At 42.2% G+C, this 22,614-nt stretch overlaps 1 protein-coding gene across 3 annotated transcripts in view; it reads left to right on the top strand.

Moving 5' to 3' along the window:
• The window catches only part of LOC121290189 (rho-related BTB domain-containing protein 2-like), a 59,669-nt gene that overhangs the window by 5,603 nt on the left and 31,452 nt on the right, over window positions 1-22,614 (top strand). For all 3 annotated transcript variants that reach the window (XM_041210447.1, XM_041210448.1, XM_041210449.1), the window contains exons 2-5: window positions 10,739-10,940; window positions 15,145-15,248; window positions 16,238-16,423; window positions 18,090-19,081. In XM_041210447.1, coding sequence (XP_041066381.1) covers window positions 10,749-10,940; window positions 15,145-15,248; window positions 16,238-16,423; window positions 18,090-19,081 — 1,474 coding nt within the window. In that variant the 5' untranslated portion in view covers window positions 10,739-10,748. The remainder of the gene's footprint in view (window positions 1-10,738; window positions 10,941-15,144; window positions 15,249-16,237; window positions 16,424-18,089; window positions 19,082-22,614) is intronic.

The raw sequence follows: 22,614 nt of genomic DNA, 5'->3' as shown, positions 1-22,614 counted from the left end.
GCTACGCACTGAACCTCAGATTTGTGAAGTTATACATGATCAATACTTGTGTTGATATCTGGGACAGAAATCAAATTGTGCCCTGCCAATATTTTGTGTACTTTTCAAATCCAATGTGGCTGATGTCAACCTGCTTGCTCCCACTTTCCGACCAAGCCACAGTTGTCGTGGACTTGATGCGTGGGATTCAAGACATTTCGGTAGAAATGCTAAGGAGATGAAGTCAGGGACTGACAGCTGGGATTGCTGATTGGCACCACAGGGTGCTAGTTCTACACCCACAGACATGAGGCTGCAATATACTTAGCTTCTGTACACCCATTCTGGAAACGTTAAGTACTTCTCACTAAGCTACCTTAACCTGCTGTATTTTTGGTGCAACTAGGAGAGATATTTATGAACAAACTGCACTACAGCTAGCTACCTCTTTAAACTGCATAGATTTTCCTCTCTGTCACCCATAAAACCCCATTATCCAGTTCATGAATAATATGCCACAAAAATGATGCCAATCACAACTTGGAAGCAGAAAAGTGTCTGACCGGCAAGGGACAGGAAGACCCTCTGGTCCTTTCAGCCTCCTCCAACCATCTGAAATGCCATGTGCATCAGAATAGATACCCAACACCCCACCCACAAGCCATGTGATTTCCTTGACTGAAATTAGATAGACCACTTTTTCAAGTGTGTGTGGAACACTACTCCCTATTCAATATACTTTTACATGGTCGACTGACAAAAGCAAAGTTTATTCCTGGCCTTTTGGAATTCAAAAAAATAAACCAGGAATGTTGGCAGAGTGAACAGGAATCAGTAATAACTATTGCTGCTTAGACTGGCTTCTAAGTTAGGAAATAAGTCTTCATGTTCGAAGCACAATATCATCTAACATTATTAATAATTATCTGGATCAATTCGAAAGTCTCTCTTTCTGAATATCCATCCTCATTGAATTGTCCTATAAAAGTATATCATCCGTTAATCTGGTCTGTGAAAATCAGGAGATTTAAAGAAAAATATGAAGTTTTTTGAAAGTAGAGTATTTAGCAAAGCTCAGCTGATTGAGACATCTTTCAGTGTTCTTTTAACCAAGTTTCAAACAGCAGCTTCCGAAATTGCACTGTGTGATTATTCCCAGACAAACACTAAGACATACTCGCCTCAGACTCTTTCCTCCAATACTTCAGCTGAGGTGTTAATTTGTCAAAACTCAACACCTTGATTAAAATATGAAACAGGAGTATTTAAGGGGAACCTGTTCGCCCACAGCATAATTTCAGGGCCATTTGACCCAATAGATCTGTACTGGTGTTTATACTCTGTACAAGCCTCCTTCCACTTCATACAGCTAATTCTGTATCTTAATGATTGTGTTCCACTGTGCCTGTACTTCGTACTATTTCATTCTTAAGAGATTGCATTTAATTCAGCTGCAGAAAGCTTTTCCCAAAGCTGAACTCTCTGAATTTGATTTCCTCGATGCATTTGAACATTGCCTTGCACTCTGCGATGTGCAGCATTGTGCAATTAATATTTTCAACATGTTATTCTCACAAAAGCTTTAATCTGTATGTGTTGGTTTCCTTTTCTTACTCATCATCCATGACGGTAAAAAAAAATAGCTGCCATAAGTACAGAAACAAAATACTGCAGATGGTGAAAAATAAGCCAAAAGCAGAAAATGCTAGAAATACATAGGCCATGCAGCGTCTGTGGAGAGAGCAAAACAGAGGTAAGAGTTTGGGGTTGGTGATGTTTCGTAAGAAGTGGACAATGTTAGAAATGTAATAGTACTTAAGCAAGTCCAGAGGGAGGGAGAGGGGAGGAAAGAACAAAAGGGGAGATGTGTGGTCAGGTGGAAGGCAGGAGTGATACAGTGACTAAAGGGATCTGGGTGCAAGTTGTAAAAGGACGGCCATGAGACAAGAAAAACATCAAAATTGTTGCGTTTCGAAGACCTGTAAATGACAACAGCAGAACCGTTAGCAGCACCTGCTTTTTGAGAAATGGAAACAGTGCTTATGATCTGACGTTGTTGAACTTGCTTTTGAGTTTGGAAGGCTGTTTGGAAGTGTCTTAATGGAAAGATGAAGTTCTGTACCTCGGACTTCTTTGCAAAAGTGTTGGAGACGGAGGACAGAATGGTCTGGGGTGGGAGCGGGGCAGAGAATTAAAATGACAAGCTCTGTGTCAAGCTTGTGAACTGAATGGATGTGTTAAGGAAAGCAATTACCCAATCTGAGTTTGGTCTCCCTAATGTAAGCGAGAAGGTTCAACTTGGCACTGTATGACTTTTTGGAATCAATATTGAGTTCAACTGCAAGTCCAAAAGTAATAGATTGGCTGTGAATTAGTTTGGGACATCCCAAGGACATGATCAACTGCTATATAAAGGCAATGATTAAAGCAAAATACTGCGGAAGCTGCAAATCTGAAATAAAAACAGAAAATGCAGGAAAAGCTCAGCAGGTCTGGCAGCACCTGTGGAGAGAGAAACAGAGTTAATGGTTCAAGTCCATATGACTCTTCTTCAGAGCTAAAAGGCTAAAATGCAACTTCTTTTGACACAACAGAAAGAACTTGCTTTTGTATAATGCCTTTCACCACCTCAAGATGTCCCACAGCCCCACACAGCACTTTAGAAGCGCAGTCACTGCTGCAAACGAGGACATGCAGCGGCTGATTGGATCACAGCATTCCACAAGCAGCAGTGTGAAAATGACCAGATAATATGCTTTAGTAATGTTGTTTGAGAGACGATTATTGGCCAGGACATAATACCATCTGATTTCACGTGAAAAGTCTTGCAACATTATCCTGCCTGCTTTAAAGATTAAAAAATGCATGGTGTCGTAGCTAAAGTGAAGTCATTGATAGGATGAATAATGCATAGGAGCACTAAGACACATCAAATATGCCATACTTAAAAACAATACAGATGCAACAATCTTTTCACAGTTACACAAGTATGTAAGCATAGAAAAATGATGACAGCCTCATTTTAACAGGGAGTGGACATCGAACTGAGGGTTTGGTGGGGGGGGGGGGGGAAGGCATGGTTGGTGGTGGTGGGACAGGAGGCGGGGTGATAAGTGGCTAGCCTCATCCCTGCCCTGATCCCCTAAGCTTGGCAGTGTGACACCTGGCACCTGGGCAGCATTAACTATTACAATGCTTTCTTGGCCGCCTCCCATCTAGGAAACTTGAGCTCGTCTAAAACTCTGCTCTCTCGAATCCTCTTCGCCTTTCCATCCATCCTTCCTTCTTTAAGATGTTCCTTAAAAGCTGCTTTGACCAAGCTTTTGGTCGCCTGTCCTTTTGTGGCTTGGTGTTGGATAATGCAGCTGTGAAGAACTTTGGGAAGTTCTGCTATGTGAAATGCATTCTATAAATTCAAGCTGTCGCAAGTTTCCAGTCAGCTGCCGATTTTGGTAAGGGAAGAATTTCACTTTCTTTCTCACTATTTTGAATGTACTATGGTGCTCAGACAGTTTCCATGTTTTGCACAACTCTATCGGAATTCATAGAAAACTGAGGCAAAGTCACTGGAAATCCTTATGCGCAGTTTACTGGAAGTGAGGAACTTTGTTAGTTCAGGGTCATATATCAGCTGCAAAGATGGACAGTAAAATAAATGACAGCTTTCAGATCGTGAGCAGCAAAGTCCATTAATAGGAAACCCGCAAACCTAATTCCCACGAAAGCAAAATAGTTTTTTTTTAAAAAGCAATGAGCATCTTAAGGGGTAGGAATGAGACATCTGTGCCATCACGATAAAAGTAGCATTGCATGGGCCATCTATCGTACTCCCTGCTTAATAGTCAGTCATCCGAAATGCTACAACTGAATATTGGGCGGGAGGTATGCCTGGTGACACATTCAATACTGTCTATCTGGCGCTATGCCTATAAAGGCTATATCTTTTTTTGATTAAGTAATCCCTTTCCTGAGTTAGCTGACCTCAGTCTATTTCGCAGTAGGGGTGGTACAGTTTTAGTTCCATACTCCTGGTCAAGAGATGGTAAAAATCTGCCAGGCTTTTAATCCTGATTGCTATCCAGTGACTGCTGCTGGTTAGTGTCAATGTTGCTTGAGCAAAGGATCAGAGGAATGGCCCATAAGTAGTCCAACCATGCTGTATTTGGGCTCCTGTTTGGGTAAGATTGCAGACACGCTCAGGTGAGTGTGGAATTGTTGCCATTAAAAGAGGGGAAAAAAGAGAATTGCTAGAGAGGGGGACTGTGGAGAAATGAACTGCTGCAAATAGTAAGTATAACTTTAATCTGCAAGTGTAAACAGCTCATTGTGTGGGTGCCTGTGCATATCAGAGCTTGGGGAGGTGATTTGAAATGCTTTCAAATTGGCAGGTGGTTCCAGATGGTGATAACATATTCAGTCGCCCTTGGTTCTATTAGCAAGACTCATTTGGTTGACGGTTAGTTGCATTGGATGATATTATGCTCTGCTGTATTGAGTCAAAGACATTAATGTACAGATGGCCCAGCTGTTGCTCATCCTTGATTTCTTTTCAAGTGCACACTCCTTTCGATAATTAGAGTGACAGATATGATCATATTTAATTGGTTATGCCACTGGACCAGTAACAAATCAAGGGTCAATAGTGAGGAAAGTCTTACTTTTACTTTCCTCAAAAGGAAAAATACTACAACTAGTTTTCAGGGTTTGAAAGATGATCAAACAAGTTTCATGAGATCGTAGTGAATAAAAACTGTCCCCCGCTACCCAAATAACTTCTCTATGAGGTGATGTTGGCCACTCGGAATTCGTCCAACTCCCTTTTAAATGATAACAGCAAATCTATATTCACAGCACAAGTTGACAACTTGTTCCACCAACATTTTAGGTTGCCACTGACCAGAAACTGAACTGGTACCAGCCATATAAATACTGAGGCTGCAAGAACAGGTCAGAGGCTAGGAATCCTGCGATGAATAACTCACTTCCTGACTCCCCAAAGCCTGTCCACCATCTACAAGGCACAAGTCAGGAGTGTGATGGAATACTCTCCACTTGCCTGGATGAGTGCAGCTCCCACAACACTCAAGAAACTCGACACCATCCAGGGCAAAGCAACCTGCTTGATTGACACTCTTCCACCACTTCAAACATTCACTCTTCTCAGCACAGTGGCAGGAGTGTGTATCTTTTACAAGATGCACCGCAGCAACTCGCCAGGACTCGTTCAACAGCACCTGCTAAACCCATGACCCTGACCACTTAGAAGGACAAGGACAGCAGACACATGCAAACACCAGCTCCTGCAAGTCCCTCTCTGAGTCACTCACCAGCCTGACTTGGAACTATGTAGCTGTTCCTTTAAATACCTGGAACTCCCTCCCTAACCGCACTGTGGGTGTACTAACATCAGAAGGACTGCTGCAGTTTCAGAAGGCGGCTCACCACCATCTTCTCCAGTCCAATAAGGCTGGGTAACAAATGCCGGCTTTGCCAGAGACGCTGACACCCTGTGAACAATTTTTTTTAAAGTCAACCACTCTTCTGGAAAACAAGTCACCCCCAACACCTGCCTTAGTTTTGTACTTAAGCAATTGATAGTCATATCCCCTTATCCTCCCTGACTTATCTAGCACTGGGAGTTCCAGCCTGAGTTATGCACACAAGTCTCCGAGAGTTTGACTCGAACCCATGATTTTCTACTTCATCAGCCAGAGTGCAATTGACTGAACTAAGGCTAATTCCAAAATCATAGCTCATTGGTGGTGAGAGTGATTCCAATTTTCCCTCACTTCCTTTGAGGAATGTACAGTATGGCTTCTGCTTGACACTTTGTTAAAGTGAGAAGGATATATTGGCCTTGGAGCAAGAGTAGCATAGATTTACCAGAATGACACCTGGACTCCATAGAGGAGAGAACACACAAACTCAGAGATAAAAACAAAAAACTACGGATGCTGGAAATCCAAAACAAAAACAGAATTACCTGGAAAAACTCAGCAGGTCTGGCAGCACCGGCGGAGAAGAAAAGAGTTGACATTTCAAGCTTGAACTCCCTCCTCCATCCCCACCCCCTTTCCATTTCTTCCCCCTTCCTTTTGTTTTTTTCCAATAATTTATATAGATTTTTCTTTTCCCACCTATTTCCATTATTTTTAAATCTATACCTTTTATGCCCTGTTAGTCTTTCCACCCCACCCCCACTAGAGCTGTACCTTGAGTATCCTGCCATCCATTCTTAATTAGCACATTCGTTTAGATAATATCACCACCTTCAACACCTCTGTGTTCTTTTGTCTGTAACATCTTTTGATTATCTGCTCCTATCACTGCGTGCTTGTCCCTACAACCCCCCATTCCCCACTTTCCCCCCCCCCCCCCCCCCCCCCCCCCCCCCACCCCCAGCCTTAAACCAGCTTATATTTCACCCCTCTCCTAATATTACTCAGTTCTGCTGAAGGGTCATGAGGACTCGAAACATTAACTCTTTTCTTCTCCGCCGATGTACACACAAACTCCGGTTGCATTCCCTGCAATTTAATAAGTTAGTGAATGATTTGATCAAGGATTTCAAGATATTAAAGGGAACAGAATGGATAAATGGAGAGAAACTATTTCCATTGGATGGAGAATCAAAGGCCAGAAGGGCATAACCTAAAAATTAGAGCCAAATCTTTCTGGAGTGATATTAGGTAGCACCTCTACACACAAAGGGTTGTAGAAGTTTGGAACTCAATTACACAAATGGGAATTGATGCTAGATCAATTGTACATTTGAATCTTAGATTGATAGATTTTCCTTATCCTAAAGTCTTAAGGGAATTGGGACAAAAGTGGGTATAGTTCAGTTAGATAATGCCTGATCTGTGGCTTAATTGTGGAAGAGACATAAGGGGCTAAATGGTCTCCTCCTGTCCTATCTTTCTATGGCCTGAGTTTTTTAGATGGCTGGTCTCCCTTCCCGCCGTATGAAAAATTGGCAGGGAAAATATCCCTGCCTACTCTAAGTGCCCTGCAGCCATTTCATGCTTGTTTGAGTGTTAAGTGGCTGCAGTCAAGATTTCTGGCCCTAACTCGGGAGGAAGTCCTGCCTTAGAGAGCTGCTGGTCAATCTGATTGGCCGGCAGCTCTTCAGTCCCTGCAGTGATGAGCTACAGTGAACTGAAGAGGAAGTGCACCAACATGCCTGAGCCTAAGTCCCAGGGACAGAGGGCAAGGTTGGTTTAAGGGGTCCCGGGGGGTGGGGGGGAAAGGCCTGGGGGATGCAAAGGGTGCAATCAGGGTGTTGGAGGAAAGGCTGGTGGTGGCGGGGAGGGAGGGAGGCCCAGTGGCCACTGGACCTTAAGGGGCTGTGACTGCAGTCAGAAGTGGGGCTCCTGATGGACGATCCCCCCTCCCCATCCGAGATCTGGGCCTGTTCTTTGTCGGGCTTCCCCCACGCCAGGTAAATCCTCCCACCAGCATAAAAATCGAGGCTGGGCAGGAAACAGCCCTTAAGTGGCCAGTAAGTCCTTGCCCACTCCATTGTAAAAGCGCTGTGCAGTGGGGGCAGGAACCCAGAGGGAATCCCACTCCTTCAATTGTACGCTTCCCTGCCCCCGCCCCACCCACCTAAAGACATTCTGGCCCATGTTCCCCTTCCAGATAGTGGTCTTGTGGTGCAGTGGGCCGTATTCCTGCCTCTGCACCAGAAGCCCCCGGGTTCTGGACCCATCCCAGGAAATGATGGTCAAGGAAGGTGCATTCAGAACATGGCCAAACAGGTCAATTACCAATCCTTCCAACATGCACCAATGGCAGACGGTGAGAGCAGCTGAGATTCCTGGTCAGCCACGTGATGGAATGAAAGTTGGAGATTCAGCCATCACTATCCATAGCTGCAGACTACAGCATGTTGCCACAGCAACGTGGACTCGATTGTCTCTCACAAACACCAATCTGGATAACATTGCACAGTTCAATTGATGTGAAAAACTCCAAATGCCAAACCACGAACCACTGCAACCTTGTACGCTGCATGCAACACCAATTTATTGTGCCATGGCAGTGCCCTTCATAATGTCATCTGATACTGGTTAATGTAATAGCTAAAAACCTGAGAGCTTTATCTGCCACTAATGCAACTGAAATTAGATCTGATACGAGCGATGTGCTGAACAATTTAAACAGTACTCCAGTTTTCCGAGTCCTCACTGTGTCTATAAATAGATCATAGCCCAGTTTGGACTTCAGCATTTTTGTTTTGCATTCAGTGCATGAAAAGTAGATGGCTGATAAAAATCTGCTGATTGTGTCAGGAATCTGAAAAGAGAGAAGCCAGTGCTTCTAATCCACCTTTTAAGCTATTTCATTCTTTCTGTGGATACCCAATGATACAATCCTTCCCATCCAGGAGGGATAGCTATGAGAGTGCTATCTCTGGGCCACAGTTAACTCTATGGATGTCACAATGTAATTCCAGATTGTATTCAATAATGCCTGCACCAATCATGAGCCTAGCTACCAAAACTGGCCAATAAGTTCATCATTCATCAATCGGGTTGCTTCAAACGTATGGTAAAAATGATAAGCCAATGGGTAAGGGTTTGCACCATGGCTCAGTGAGTTTATCCAATAACGAACTGAGTCATGTAGACTAAGAGGTCCCAGTTTCAATCCTTGCCCAACATTGGGTTAGCTGGCACTGTTATGAAAGTATAATAATTTTCGATATATTTTAATGGTTTGTTGTAGTGGGTGTGAGTGTAGATGGTTCTGTCTGTGTGATTTAATTACATTTGGAGTCAGGCAGACTGCAAGCTTGAAATTATCAAAAGAAGCGAGGTGTAGAAATGTACTTGAAATGTTAATGAGTAAACATGGATGCTGTCTTAGCATGTAAGGTGTGAAGAGAATTTGTATTTTTTAGTTAAGCAAAGAGATTGTTTAGATTTCAAAAGGATGTTAGTATGTTTACAGCTAGCCAGGTAAGTAAGCCTAAGGAGTGTGTTTATTTTTCCCAAAGGTTACTGACAATATTGGCAATATAAAAGTTTTTAATATTATGGGAAAGTTACAGTTCCAAAGGCATATGGAACAATGGAATTTACATATTAAAGAGAGAGAAATGTATATAAAGGAGAATGAAGGCTATGTGGGGGCCATGAAAGATCTAACAGGAGTGTGTGAAACAGCCTTGAAGAAGCCTTCAGCCATTTGTGCATCTGTTGTGTCCAGTAACTGAAGTTGGAGAAAACCATTTGGAGTTCCACTGTCAAGTGGGTACTGTGTTAACTTGCTGGTTCTGTTTCATTTATCTATCTTGGACTATTGCCTTAAAAGGGGTGTGTAACAGTCAGTTTAATTAGGAATTTTAAGATTTGTTATCACAGTCAGTAACTGTAGTCTTATGTATGTACTTTCCATCTTTTCTTTTTGTTAAGACTTTTTTTAAATTTAATTTTTAAAATCCCTAAAGGACTTAGTGGACTCATTGCTTCTGAATTCAGTGCACGCATCTTCTCGTAATAAATACAAACTGCAAAATTATTGTGATAGCATGGCCAAGTTTACCTTCTGGATTTGGTCTGCCTGGCAGACATCATCTGCCACATCATAATAAATAGATTGGCAGCAGAACATGAAGAATTTGCCCAAACCTGCCTTATCCAGGAGTATGAGAAAAATCATTTCGGCTTCTCCTGCTCCCGATCTTGATCCATCGGCTGGAAGTGTGCATTTGAACATGATTGGGGTTGTCTGTCAACATAATCAAGGCCTGTATTTGATTGATAGAGTATGATGTTCTGTGCACCATATTCTGTGCTGGGTCGTCCCACTTCTCCAATTCACAGTCTACAACCTTTCATCTAATGAATTGAATAGATGGAAGATTGCAGCTGTGTCTTCAGTCAGACAAAAGGGAGAACTGGTGAGGAAAAAAAAACATTGGATTCTGAGAAATATTCACTTATATACACATAATAGTTGAACTCCTGACGAATGTTTGTGCTATTTATAAATGCCAGCTGGCATCTAAGATTATATTACAGTCTGGAACTCTTAGCTTTCCAAAATTTCATACAGATAGAACAAGCAGTGTGGAGTGTAAGTAAGCAGTTAAATTTTCATTGCAGCTTGAATATTGTACCAATGTATCTGCTATGTGTGCTGATAGTCATGAGAGGGGAAAAGCTCCTTGCAACATTGCTGCAATATTACCAGAGTGCAATGTGTGTAAGATTACAGGGAAAATCTATATATAGTGTGGTCTAAATAAAAGATCATTCGTGCTCTGAGTTTAAAATTTGAGTGGTGACTGAATTGTATTTGAGCTTTGAGAAAACTTCATCTACAAGACAATTCAATTCAGTTCTTTTTCTGACATCCAGTTTACTTTATAAACAAAGACTTGCAAATATAGACATACAGCACCCTTCACAACCTGAGGACATCATTGCCTGCAAAGTGCTTTGAGAAGTACTTCAGAAGGCGTTCACTGTTGTAATGTAGAAAACATCATGATTCCCTTTTATTATCAGAGCACTAATAATGTCACAACTTGCTGCAAATTTGTGTACAGCTCAAGTAGCTTATGTGGGGAAAGTAGAGGAGTTGGATTAAATTTTTCATTGCTCCAGCAAAGAACTGGCACAGACATGATGTGCTGAATGTCCTTCTATGCTGTAAACTTAGGTATCTGGTGGGAAGAAACAAAACGTAGTTTTAACTCTTTCAATTTGTGCATCTTTTTTAATTTGATCATTCTCTTTGTCATGTCTAGCCCATGGTTGATGGATACAAATATGGACTACGAAAGACCAAACGTAGAAACCATCAAGTGTGTGGTCGTGGGTGACAACGCAGTAGGAAAGACCAGGCTTATCTGTGCGAGAGCATGCAATGCTACCCTAACACAATACCAGCTACTGGCCACTCATGTACCAACAGTCTGGGCCATTGACCAATATCGTGTGTGCCAAGAGGTAAGTAGCACATGGGGTTTGTGCGTGTGCATGCATGCGTGTTTGCATCTCTTTAAATTTTTACCAAGAAATTGGGAGGAAGATCCCAACTAATGCAGGCACAGTTTTTGCATAAAAAATTTAACTATCGACAGATCCTGAAGGAACACACCACAGCTTTCATTTCAGCACTTTATGACATTCCAAGATTAATAGAGTTCAACAATTTCTGTTTCAGCAGAAAGCAGGTGCTGGCAAGAATTCTGCTCTTGCAATTTCCAGCTCCCCTAGACCCATCTTGCATTGTTTTACTTGTCCTTTTACCACCCTCTCTTGTTTCTCTTGGACCATCATTCCTTTTAACATTTAATCATTCTTGTCTTCAACTCTTAGCAAAGGCCTTTTGACATTTTCCCCTTAGCCCTACTTTCTATCCCTCTGATCTTGCTTAAAACCTGGTACATCTGTAGCATTTTTCATGACTGTCACTAGGTCAACAATCTGAAATGTTAACTGTTTCTGCACAGATGCTGCCTGACCTGCGGACATTTCCAGCATTTTCTGCTCATGGTGCAATAGTCAATGTGTTCTGCTGTATCTGGCACAGGCATAATGGGCTGAAAGGCTTCCTTCTGTCCTATATCATTGATTGGACAAGCTGGTCATGTATCCATTGGAGTTTAGAAGAGTGAGAGGTGATCTTATGGAAACTATAAGATCCCAAGGGGACTTGATGAATGCTGAAAGGATGTTTCCTCTTGTGGGACAGGTGAGAACTAGGGGACACAATTTAAAAATAACAGGTATCCCATTTAAAACAGAGGTGAGGAGAAATCTTTTCTCTGGAAGGGTCTTGAGACTGTGGAACTCCCACACCTCCCCCCGCCCTTCCACAGAGAGCGGCAGAGGCAGGGTCATTGAATATCTTTAAGGTTGAATTCGATAGATTCTTGACTGACAAGGGAGTCAAAGGGTATTGGGGTTAGGAAGGAAAGTGGAGTTGAGGACACAATCAGATCATAGTCTCGGTCTTATTGAATGGCAGAGTAGGGCTTGAGAGGCGGAATGGCCTATGCCTGCTCTTAATTTGCAGTTTGTATGTATGTTCATACGCTTGCTGATATTTAAGGGAGTCAGATGCTAAATATAGATGCATTATACTCCAGATTGCCAGTTGGTGAAAGAGAGATCCAGAGCCAATCTATACTTTGGGTAGATTTATTCACAGAGTGAAATATTACAGGTATATATCTCCTGATTCCACTCAACTCTTGTGTCAGTAAATGTGTTTTTATATGTGCTCAAGTGACCATCCAAGCAATGCCCTCTACCTTTTGTGTACTTAACTTCAGTTCATACAATCGACATGCATGATCCTCTACAAATGCTTATAAGATGGGAAAAAAGGCCAGATTATTTAATCCTAAAATAATTTAGAGTATTATTAAGACCCAAAATGAAATAATAAGTGGGATTTATGCTTACATTTTGCGTAGTCCTGCTGTTTTATTTTATTCTTTGATTGTGGCTTAGGCTTTTCCTAATTGTCCGAAGGCAGTCAGAGTTGACCATGTAGGCAAGGCCAGAGTAGGTAGGACTGGCAGGTTCCCATTCCATGAAGGATATTGGTGAACCAATTGGGTTGTTACAAAAAATACAGCTTGTCTTGGCCCCAAGGCCTGGAATTTCCTCCCTATACCTCTCTTTCCTCCTTTAGGATGCTCCTTAAAAACCTCCTGTTGGATCAAGCTTTCGATCATCTCACCTTGTATTTTCTTACATGGCTCAGTGTCTTATTTTGTTTTCTAATGCTCTGTGAAGCACCGTGGGATGTTTATTATCACAAAAATCACAGATTTGTTACGGTGCAGGAGGCCATTCTGCCCATCATGTCTGCAGCGGCTCTCCAAATGAGCAACTCACGTAGTGCCATTCTCCTGCTTCCTCCCTGTAACCCTGCACATCCTTCCTTTTCCAATAACAGTCCAATTCCCTACTGAATCCTTCATTTGAACCTGCCTCCACCACGCTCTCAGGCAGTGCATTCCTGACCTTAACCACTCACTGTATAAAGAAAGGTTTCTCCTCATATCATTTTTGCTCCTTTTACTAATTAATCACATTTATAGATGCTATATAAGTTACTCTTGTGAATCATTATTTTTAAGGTGCTCATGCATAAGTGAGTGTAAAACGAAAGCAAAAAACTACAGATGCTTGAAATCTAAAATAAAAAGTAGAACATGCTGGAAATACTCAGCAGATCAGGCAGCCTGTATATAGAGAGAGAGAGAGTGTGTGTTAGTGTTTCAGGCTGGTAAACCTTCGCCACATTTGGTCAATTAAGTTTGGCCACGGTGTGATTTGAACTCTCGACCTCTCAGTTGCAAGTCCAGTACCATAATTGCAAAGCTCCTGTGGTGTCAATTTGATTTTGCAAATGGTAAAATTATCAGTCAAATGAGTAGATTTTGTTCAGGCTTTATTTATAACCATAATAAATCTGTGCAAAACTGAAAAGCATTGCGTATGAGAAATTACTTTATCACTCGGACATGAAAGAGAATTTATGTTTTTGACATTAAGTCGAATGGTCTGGAAAATGCAACTGAAGAGAGAATATTAGTTCAAGTATGTGTGTCAGTCGCGCTCTTGCCTGAATCAGAAGGTAGTACCTTCAAGCTCTACTCCAGAGAACGAAGCACACAATCTAGGCTGATATACAGGTGCTGAGGGACTGCTGCACTGTCGGGCAGACCATCTTTCCGGTGAAATGCTGAGGTCCCATCTGCCCTTTCTGGTGGACATAAAAGGCCCTGTGACCCTATTTCACAAAAGGAGAGGGGAGCTTTCCCTTTGTCCTAGCCAATGTTTATTTCTCAGCTGTTGTAGTGTGCCTTTAACTGAGTATGTCCATAATCTGTATCCATCATCAGACAGGACATGATGTCATTTGCCACTTGACTCAGTAGTTGGAATCTGTTAGTTGACTAAGCAAGACGCAGTAGTAAGAACTCTCCGGCAATGTTAATGCACTGCTGTAATCTTTGAATAAAGAACTCGCAGTATAGTTTACCAGTCCAGTTGAGTAATTGGTGAGTTTGTGTTTGAAGAATAGAAGGAAACACAACATCACAGTTTGTCCAGTCAATGTCGCATTGCTGTATGTGGGAGCTTGCTGTGCTCAGATTGACTGCTGCTTTTCCTGTATTAGAGCAGTGCACCCCACCTAAATGGATTGTTTGCTGTGTGTCCATCATCTCTTGCAGGTGGAAGGATGCCAACTACTACACTTTTAAAGTACATTATTGGCTGTAAAGCCCTTTGTGATGTTCCGAGGTCATTAAAGGTGCTGTTTAAATGCAAGCTTTTTTCATGAACATCTGGTTCAGCCTATTTAAAAATGACACATTGGCCACCAAGCATGAACACTGGGCGATAGCCAATAGGTTTTAGAAGATGAAGGTTTGAATTCTGATATTAATTTATGGATATTCAGTATTTTCCTCAGCCGCAAATTAAAAAGGGCATTCTTACCTTAACCCCAAGCTTGTCTCTATAAAGGCACAGTGTTTTATTTGTTCAGGGATGTGGACAATATTGACATTCGTTGACTGTCCCTTGGTCTCCTGCGATTGTTAAGAGCCAAACATGTGAAATTTCATGGCATCAAGCCTTAATATATCTTTTTAGCAGTTTGAAGCTCTGTTCCCTTGTTGTACCCTTGCAGTTTAACTTAGTTATGTTCAAGGTGCACCTTTTCCGTTTCCTTAACTGTCTTCCACATGTCTGTAACATAGCTGCTACCCTTACCTGACACCTCAGACCTTTAACATGAGAAATTAGCCTTATAGCTCTTCTCTGCACCATTCCCACTGCTCCAATGTGCTCCTTGTGTCTGAGCAACCAGAACTGGATGTAGTATTCAAGGTGCAATTTGATCGTTATGCACTTGTAGACACAGTTTTTTTTCCTCCACTGTACTGGCAACGTAGTTCAATATGAGCGCCATTCAACATTGGTCTAACATGTTGAATGCTAAATCGACGAAAACACTGAGCTCTCTTTAAGCCTTAACAACTGCAACACACTTGATAGATCACATTTGCAGCTTATCTTCTCTTCCTTTGCTCTGGTAGTTATAGAGCAGGGTTGCAGGATACGCTTTTCAGCTAATAGACTTAAGTTGCATAAAATGACTTCATCAGTTGTTTTTTTTTCATAGGTTCTGGAGCGTTCACGCGATGTAGTCGATGACGTCAGTGTATCTTTGCGGCTCTGGGATACATTCGGTGATCATCACAAGGACAGACGGTTTGCCTATGGCAGGTATAACAATGTAAAAGTTGAACAGGTCATTCTTGAGTCTGTTTGAGGGGGGGACATCCCCATTCTGCAGATCTCCAGCTGAAGAAACCGAGAGGGGTCAAAGAAAATCGTGAAACAATCAGTGGCATGAGAAATCTGAGGTCTTTGTAGACCTGATATCTTTGCAAAGATATGTCTCATAATATCCTGTGAAGCTTATTTTCAGAGTGAACCATTGTGAAATGAGACTTACAAGACTGCACATGCTTTTTAACCAATTCAGTATTTCTTGAACTAAAATGAGAGAGTGTGATTGTTGAAAATGTGGGTAATTGCAGCCCTCGGCTGATGAAGGATATTGTCGGAGTAATGCAGCATCTCTTGAGTATCATTCAGCTGCACTGCTAACCATTACCTCTGGAAAGGACACTGCTGCATTATTCTGAAAGTGTGGCCAATCTAATTAGCTGAGAGAAAGCTTCCATCAGGGCCAAAGAAGGAGCAGTTTCCCTTGCAACAATTTTATTCACTGTATTTTATTCCAGGGGTTTTCATTGTACCCAACCGTCAATGATTCCAATGACACTGAAGCTGAGTTGCTGCCATAAGATTTTATCCATGTGCAATCGATATTCACCCCTGTTATATACGTAGCTGGATGTTGTAGTAATTACCTCTTACAGGCCTCAATGTTAAAAAAAAAGCACTCAGCAAATCAGATACATTTAAAGGGAGGCTGGATAAACACATAAGGGAGAAAGTAGAGAATATACTGATAGGGTGAGATGAAAGAGGGTGGGGAGGAGACGTGTGTGGAGCATAAATACCAGCATGGACCAGTTGTGCTGAATGGCCTGTTTCTGTGCTGTACATTCTATGTACACAATCCAGCTTCTGAAATTTCATATGCATCAATTAAAAAAAGATACAGAAACATTATATCGCTGTGCACAGAAGTCCCAATTTCATTTGAAATTGTAATGGGTTAATTTCTTGTCTCTCTTGCTCAGGTCTGATGTGGTTGTGCTTTGTTTCTCCATTGCTAACCCCAACTCACTGCACCATGTAAAGACCATGTGGTACCAAGAGATTAAACATTTCTGCCCACGGGCACCTGTCATTTTGGTTGGCTGTCAGCTGGACTTGCGGTACACTGACTTGGAAGCAGTTAATCGTGCGCGAAGGCCTCTTGCAAGGTACCGTCCTTAATGTCTATGTTCAAGTCACGTGCATAAATGCATTCTGTGGTTACCATTTAGGAAGAATTCAGGCTAAAAGTGAGAACTTTCCCCCAAGGTTCAACTGAGTTTGTCCAGTGAATTGATGAGCAATCAGACCAGAAAGTCTTGCTTAACTATGAGTCAGCTCATCTCAGTCAGAATGATCACTCCAGTCATCCTCAGCTGGGTTAAGTAACGTAAGTAAACCTAACCCAAGTTGGGTGAAGGCAGAATTGGGTGAGGTTTTGCATGCCCCACCCTATCCTTCTGCCACTAGAATAGCCTGACTGAACTCACTGTACTGAATCACAAGCGAAGAATGCATACTTAGGTGAGGTACCATTGGGTGGTTAACACCGGTACAACAGCAACCCATTGTGAGTCAATGAGGAGTAATCAATGAAGGGAAAAATGGGCAATAAATCAAAGGTGTGCTGTGAGAGCCTTACTCATTTACTATTGTTTAGATTTGGATTATGAGAATATAAATCACAAATCTCCAGCAAGCTTCATTATTAGACATATGCCCCCTGTTCCCCCAGCCCACTGCCGCCCTCCTACAGGAGAGTGATTGTGTACAATTGACTCCCAACGAAATCAACCAATGTACTCTCAGTGAACATTTCTTAAACGCATTGGCTTAATGTTTGTTTAGAAAGTGATTGAGGATTACATGGATAAATACTGATAGCAGTGAGGGAACATTGAATGTTTCTAGCTACTGCCTAAGTCATTTGAGGCTTTTCTCAATGTTAGTACTTATCACAATGCAAAGCTCATCATTTTCCAGCCAAAAAATGCTGACAATGGCTCAATTATAGCTGTGGAAATGGGTCTTGGGCAGTAACTTATCAACCACCTGTTATTTGCCCCAGTGGGTATTCAGCTTCATTGAAGGCAATGGAATTGAATATCGTTTGCGGAGAGCGGTGGTGGGGATGAAGCGAGGTGTTAATATTGGGTAGCCGATTAGATGCTGCCTGTTTGCACCATTACCCAATCCTTACCCCATAGACTTCTCACAGACCAGCAGCAATTCCGTGTTGTGATTATGTCCCCGAATCTCATGTGAATTTTTTTCTCTCCCTTCCATTCAAACTGATTAATAATCTAGCCGCCAACCCAATGAAGGTCTGGCTGAGCAAGTTGGACAGACTTATTGTCTTTCATTTGCGAGTGATATATTCCTATTGCTTGGAACCACAAGTCCACACGGTTCACATTTAAAATTCTACATGACTGAATCTGTGTCCTGGATTTCTTTCAAAACTTTTCCATTTGCTCCTTTCAACGTTGTTAGAGATGTCAGATCTCAAGATGGGTTCTGCCAGAGTACCTATTTCGCTCCATCAAAATATCATGAACTATAATGCAGATTGGCTGAGGCAATGTGATGTTTACAATATTAACTTGTACTTTGCAAAATTGAATATATTCTTCCTGTTTGCAAAATCTAGATTCAAACAATCATTTAAGCGCACTAAAATACCCCAAACATCGCGGCTTGACATTTCCAACAAGCTTTCCAAATTGTGTCTTAGCAAGGAAGCAGTTATAGAAAGCCCTAAGGCATTAATGCATGATATGTGGCATGTTTTGAGTTACCTTATCCAGCTTACACGGTATTTTTATGCATTCACAGGCCAATAAAGCACAATGAGATTTTGCCTCCTGAAAAGGGCCGCGAGGTAGCCAAAGAACTGGGTATCCCCTATTACGAAACCAGTGTGGTGGCCCAATTTGGCATTAAGGACGTCTTTGATAACGCCATCAGAGCTGCCTTGATTTCCAGGCGGCACCTCCAGTTCTGGAAGTCACACCTGAGGAATGTTCAGAAGCCTTTACTCCAGGCCCCATTCCTGCCCCCCAAACCACCTCCCCCCATCATCACTGTCCCAGATCCCCCCAAAACCAATGAAGAGCATCCTGCCCACTTGTTGGCAAATCCCCTTTGTGCAGACGTCATCCTAGTGCTTCAGGACAAAATTAAAATCTATGCTCACAAGATTTATTTGTCTACCTCCTCCTCTAAATTTTATGACTTGTTTCTAATGGACCTCAGTGAGGAACCAGAGTCTGGTGGCACACGAGCAATGAGCCACAATGACAAGCAGGGCAGGGAATATTTAATGAGAGCTGCAAGTTTTGACGTCAGTGAAAGCACGGATGAAGTTCCAACCACCCAACCATTATCCAACCTTAGAGCCTCCACAAGTGATGGTATCTTGAAACTTAATGCCTCTGATAGTAGTGCAAGAGCAAAGGCTTGGTTCAAAAGAGGGAAGATTTTGTCGTTGTGGAGCAGAGCTTTCATCAGTATCCAGGAAGAGATGGCGGAAGATCCCATCACATTTAACAGTCGGCTGATGACTGTCGTCAGGATGGACTACTCAGTTCATCCTGATGCGTTCAGCGCAGTCATGCGTTACTTGTACACTGGCCAGCTGGATGAGAATGAGAAGGAGCTGATGCAGATAGCCCACATCGCAGAGCTGCTGGAGGTTTTTGACTTGCGTATGATGGTGGCCAATATTTTGAACAACGAGGCCTTCATGAACCAAGAGATTACAAAAGCGTTCCATGTGAGGAGGGCAAATCGTGTAAAAGAATGCCTTGCCAAAGGGACTTTCTCAGGTAAGCATGTGTAGCGTGGTTTCGATATGCATTTAAACCAGTGTTTAGACAGATGGTCTCTGACAATTTAGTCAGATGTCCTGGTGATGCAGTGCGTTTATGTATGAACATACACCACCAGAGGCATATGACGTGGATTTACACTTGTAATACTGCATTTCAGTTTCTTATCTCAGCTAAGGTTTATTTTAGTTAATAGCTTAGGAATAAAAATTTTGAGATATCAAGTCATCTGTTTGCAAGCTGCTTCAGTCAAGGGCCTGGGAAATGATTGACAGGGGAACCATGCTTGCCATTGAAGACCCTATACATGATTCACAGCCATTGAAAGTGTTGAAGATAGATATTGCCTCAGTGCTCCAATTGGGTTATGTTTTTATAGATTGAGGCCAGTTTAACAGGAGGGGTTTTACTGTAAGGAGGTATGTGTGCTTGGCCAATGCTGATTCTGAGAATAGCGACCTATTCATTCTGGACAATGGTGCCCATTTTGGACAATGGTGGGTTGGGCTTTGGGCAGAGGTGTTACCAGTCAAACCAACCTCACCATGGGGGCCTGAAAAAAGGTTTAAAGCCCATTGCTTGCGTATGCAAATGTTTGAGTACTGCACACTGATTTTTTTTTTAGCCTGTAACAATATGGTGGGCTCATAATGAGCATTTGTTCCTGCCCACAATATTGGAGATTGAAGAGGCTGTTTAGTGCCTCCAAAGCAGAATTTCTAGGCCATGGTCTCCTTGAAAAATTGCTTATTCACAAAGTCACCACCTGATTGCAGAGCACACATTCACTAAAAGCCCAGAGTACCCAGTGATGTGGAATATACCAAAGAAAATGCTTCCTTTTGATTGATTGTAATTCTACTTCACTGGTGTAAATTTGGCCACTATAGCTTCACAAGATTTGCAGTATTGGTTTTGATGAGGAAGGTTGTTCACCTGCTTTGATCGTCACCTTGCATAACACCAAGCTCACCATCTTCTCATTACACCCTTAGGCTGGCTGGCTCTTAGACATGTGCAGTGTTCTCGTGTCAGCTTCGTATCTTCTTTTCAACTTGTTGCTGATGCTCAACCTCTGTGTGACGATATTAGCCTATGGTGTGCTAAAATTGCCCTTCACAGTCCTGACCTGTTCCGTCTTGTCATCTTCTTTTGAGTTTAGTTTTTCCAAACCATGAATATCTTTATCAGTTTCCCTGTGAAATGTTCTCTTCTCTTTAAGGCTGAAGAGATTAAACTGCCAATGCATGTCTCCCTATTAGCCCCAACCTTGCAGTGTTGTAAATTGATCCTTATTAGTAACTGTGACTGGTTTGATAAGACTCTTAGCACCATGTGCAGGCAGAATGACTGTAGGATACTCATTTCTCCTCAAACCATCAAATAAAATTAGTATTTTGTGAGCGGAGCTCAAGAACTGATGAGTTAAAAGTGGCTGACATTAACAAACTTAGACAGTTGATGCCTTGTGCATTGCTTCACCACATGTCAATGAGGACTTGCGGTGCCTGACGAAAGCTTGTTCCTTTTTGTGAAATGAAAAGGTGGCAGATGAGTTGAGATAAGATCGGCCATGATCTAACTGAATTGCAAAACAGCCTCAAGGGGCTAAATAGCCTCTTCAAGTACCTCGAGACCAAGAGACTTGGTGCTGCAGTGAGTCACAAAATTGTCTTTCCACCTTTGCACTTAGGATTTGGATCCAATCCAGACTGATGGGCCAGTTTCATTCAAAGGATACAGGAATATTTGGTGTAGGAAATAGAAGTTAAAAACACTGGCAAAGTATAATTGTTCTTTCACATTTGGGGGAGAAGATTATGTTGGGATGAAAGTTAAGATCCATCTGTGTTACTGTGGACTGGAACCAGAAATATAATAGAGGCACTCTTGAATCCAATAGAGAATCCAGCAGAAGCGTCTTTACCCAGATGGTAATGAGGATGTGGAACTCAATACCACAGGGAGTGGTTGAAGTCAATAGGATAGATGCATTAAGGGGAAGCTAGATCAACACATGAGGGAGAAACGAATAGAAAGATGCGTTGATAGGGTGAGCTGAAAAGGAATGAGAAGAGGCTCATGAGGATCACAAACACCATCATGAACCAGTTGGCCCAAATGGCCTGATCCCATGCTAGGGAATTCCAGATTTTGCTGCTTGGCATGCCCAAAATGTTTCACTCTCCACCACTTACATCCCTCGCTTGGATGAGCACCAATGTTCACCATCCCTCCTCCTTGCCAGAAATTTATCTGTAAATCTTGGTAAGAAAACCCAAGAGGCCACAAAATGCTGTGACCACAAGAATAAGAAGCAGCTGAGGAACAGTTGATTGAATTAAAAGGAGAAACGATGAATAATTCAGTGGCTTCATGGGGGATCGTTTGTTTCACTTGAATGATTGAGAATTAACCAGGGCATTCAGATAACCTAAAACAAAAACAGAATTACCTGGAAAAACTCAGCAGGTCTGGCAGCATCGGCGGAGAAGAAAAGAGTTGACGTTTCGAGTCCTCATGACCCTTCGACAGAACTTGAGTTCGAGTCCAGGAAAGAGCTGAAATATAAGCTGGTTTAAGGTGTGTGTGTGGGGGGCGGAGAGATAGAGAGACAGAGAGGTGGAGGGGGTTGGTGTGGTTGTAGCGACAAACAAGCAGTGATAGAAGCAGATCATCAAAAGATGTCAACAACAATAGTACAATAGAACACATAGGTGTTAAAGTTAAAGTTGGTGATATTATCTAAACGAATGTGCTAATTAAGAATGGATGGTAGGGCACTCAAGGTATAGCTCTAGTGGGTTTTTTTTTTTTATTTTATATAATGGAAATAGGTGGGAAAAGGAAAATCTTTATAATTTATTGGGAAAAAAAAAAGAAGGGGGAAACAGAAAGGGGGTGGGGATGGGGGAGGGGACTCACGACCTAAAGTTGTTGAATTCAATATTCAGTCCGGAAGGCTGTAAAGTCCCTAGTCGGAAGATGAGGTGTTGTTCCTCCAGTTTGCGTTGGGCTTCACTGGAACAATGCAGCAAGCCAAGGACAGACATGTGGGCAAGAGAGCAGGGTGGAGTGTTAAAATGGCAAGCGACAGGGAGGTTTGGGTCATTCTTGCGGACAGACCGCAATAAATTTTTTCCCAATAAATTATAAAGATTTTCCTTTTCCCACCTATTTCCATTATATAAAATAAAAAAAAACCCACTAGAGCTATACCTTGAGTGCCCTACCATCCATTCTTAATTAGCACATTCGTTTAGATAATATCACCAACTTTAACTTTAACACCTATGTGTTCTATTGTACTATTGTTGTTGACATCTTTTGATGATCTGCTTCTATCACTGCTTGTTTGTCGCTACAACCACACCAACCCCCTCCACCTCTCTGTCTCTCTATCTCTCCGCCCCCCACACACACACCTTAAACCAGCTTATATTTCAGCTCTTTCCTGGACTCGAACTCAAGTTCTGTCGAAGGGTCATGAGGACTCGAAACGTCAACTCTTTTCTTCTCCGCCGATGCTG

The sequence above is a fragment of the Carcharodon carcharias genome, chromosome 17 (assembly GCF_017639515.1).
Source record: "Carcharodon carcharias isolate sCarCar2 chromosome 17, sCarCar2.pri, whole genome shotgun sequence".
Taxonomy (NCBI): Eukaryota; Metazoa; Chordata; class Chondrichthyes; order Lamniformes; family Lamnidae; genus Carcharodon; species Carcharodon carcharias.
This window is presented reverse-complemented; position numbering and strand designations above follow the sequence as displayed.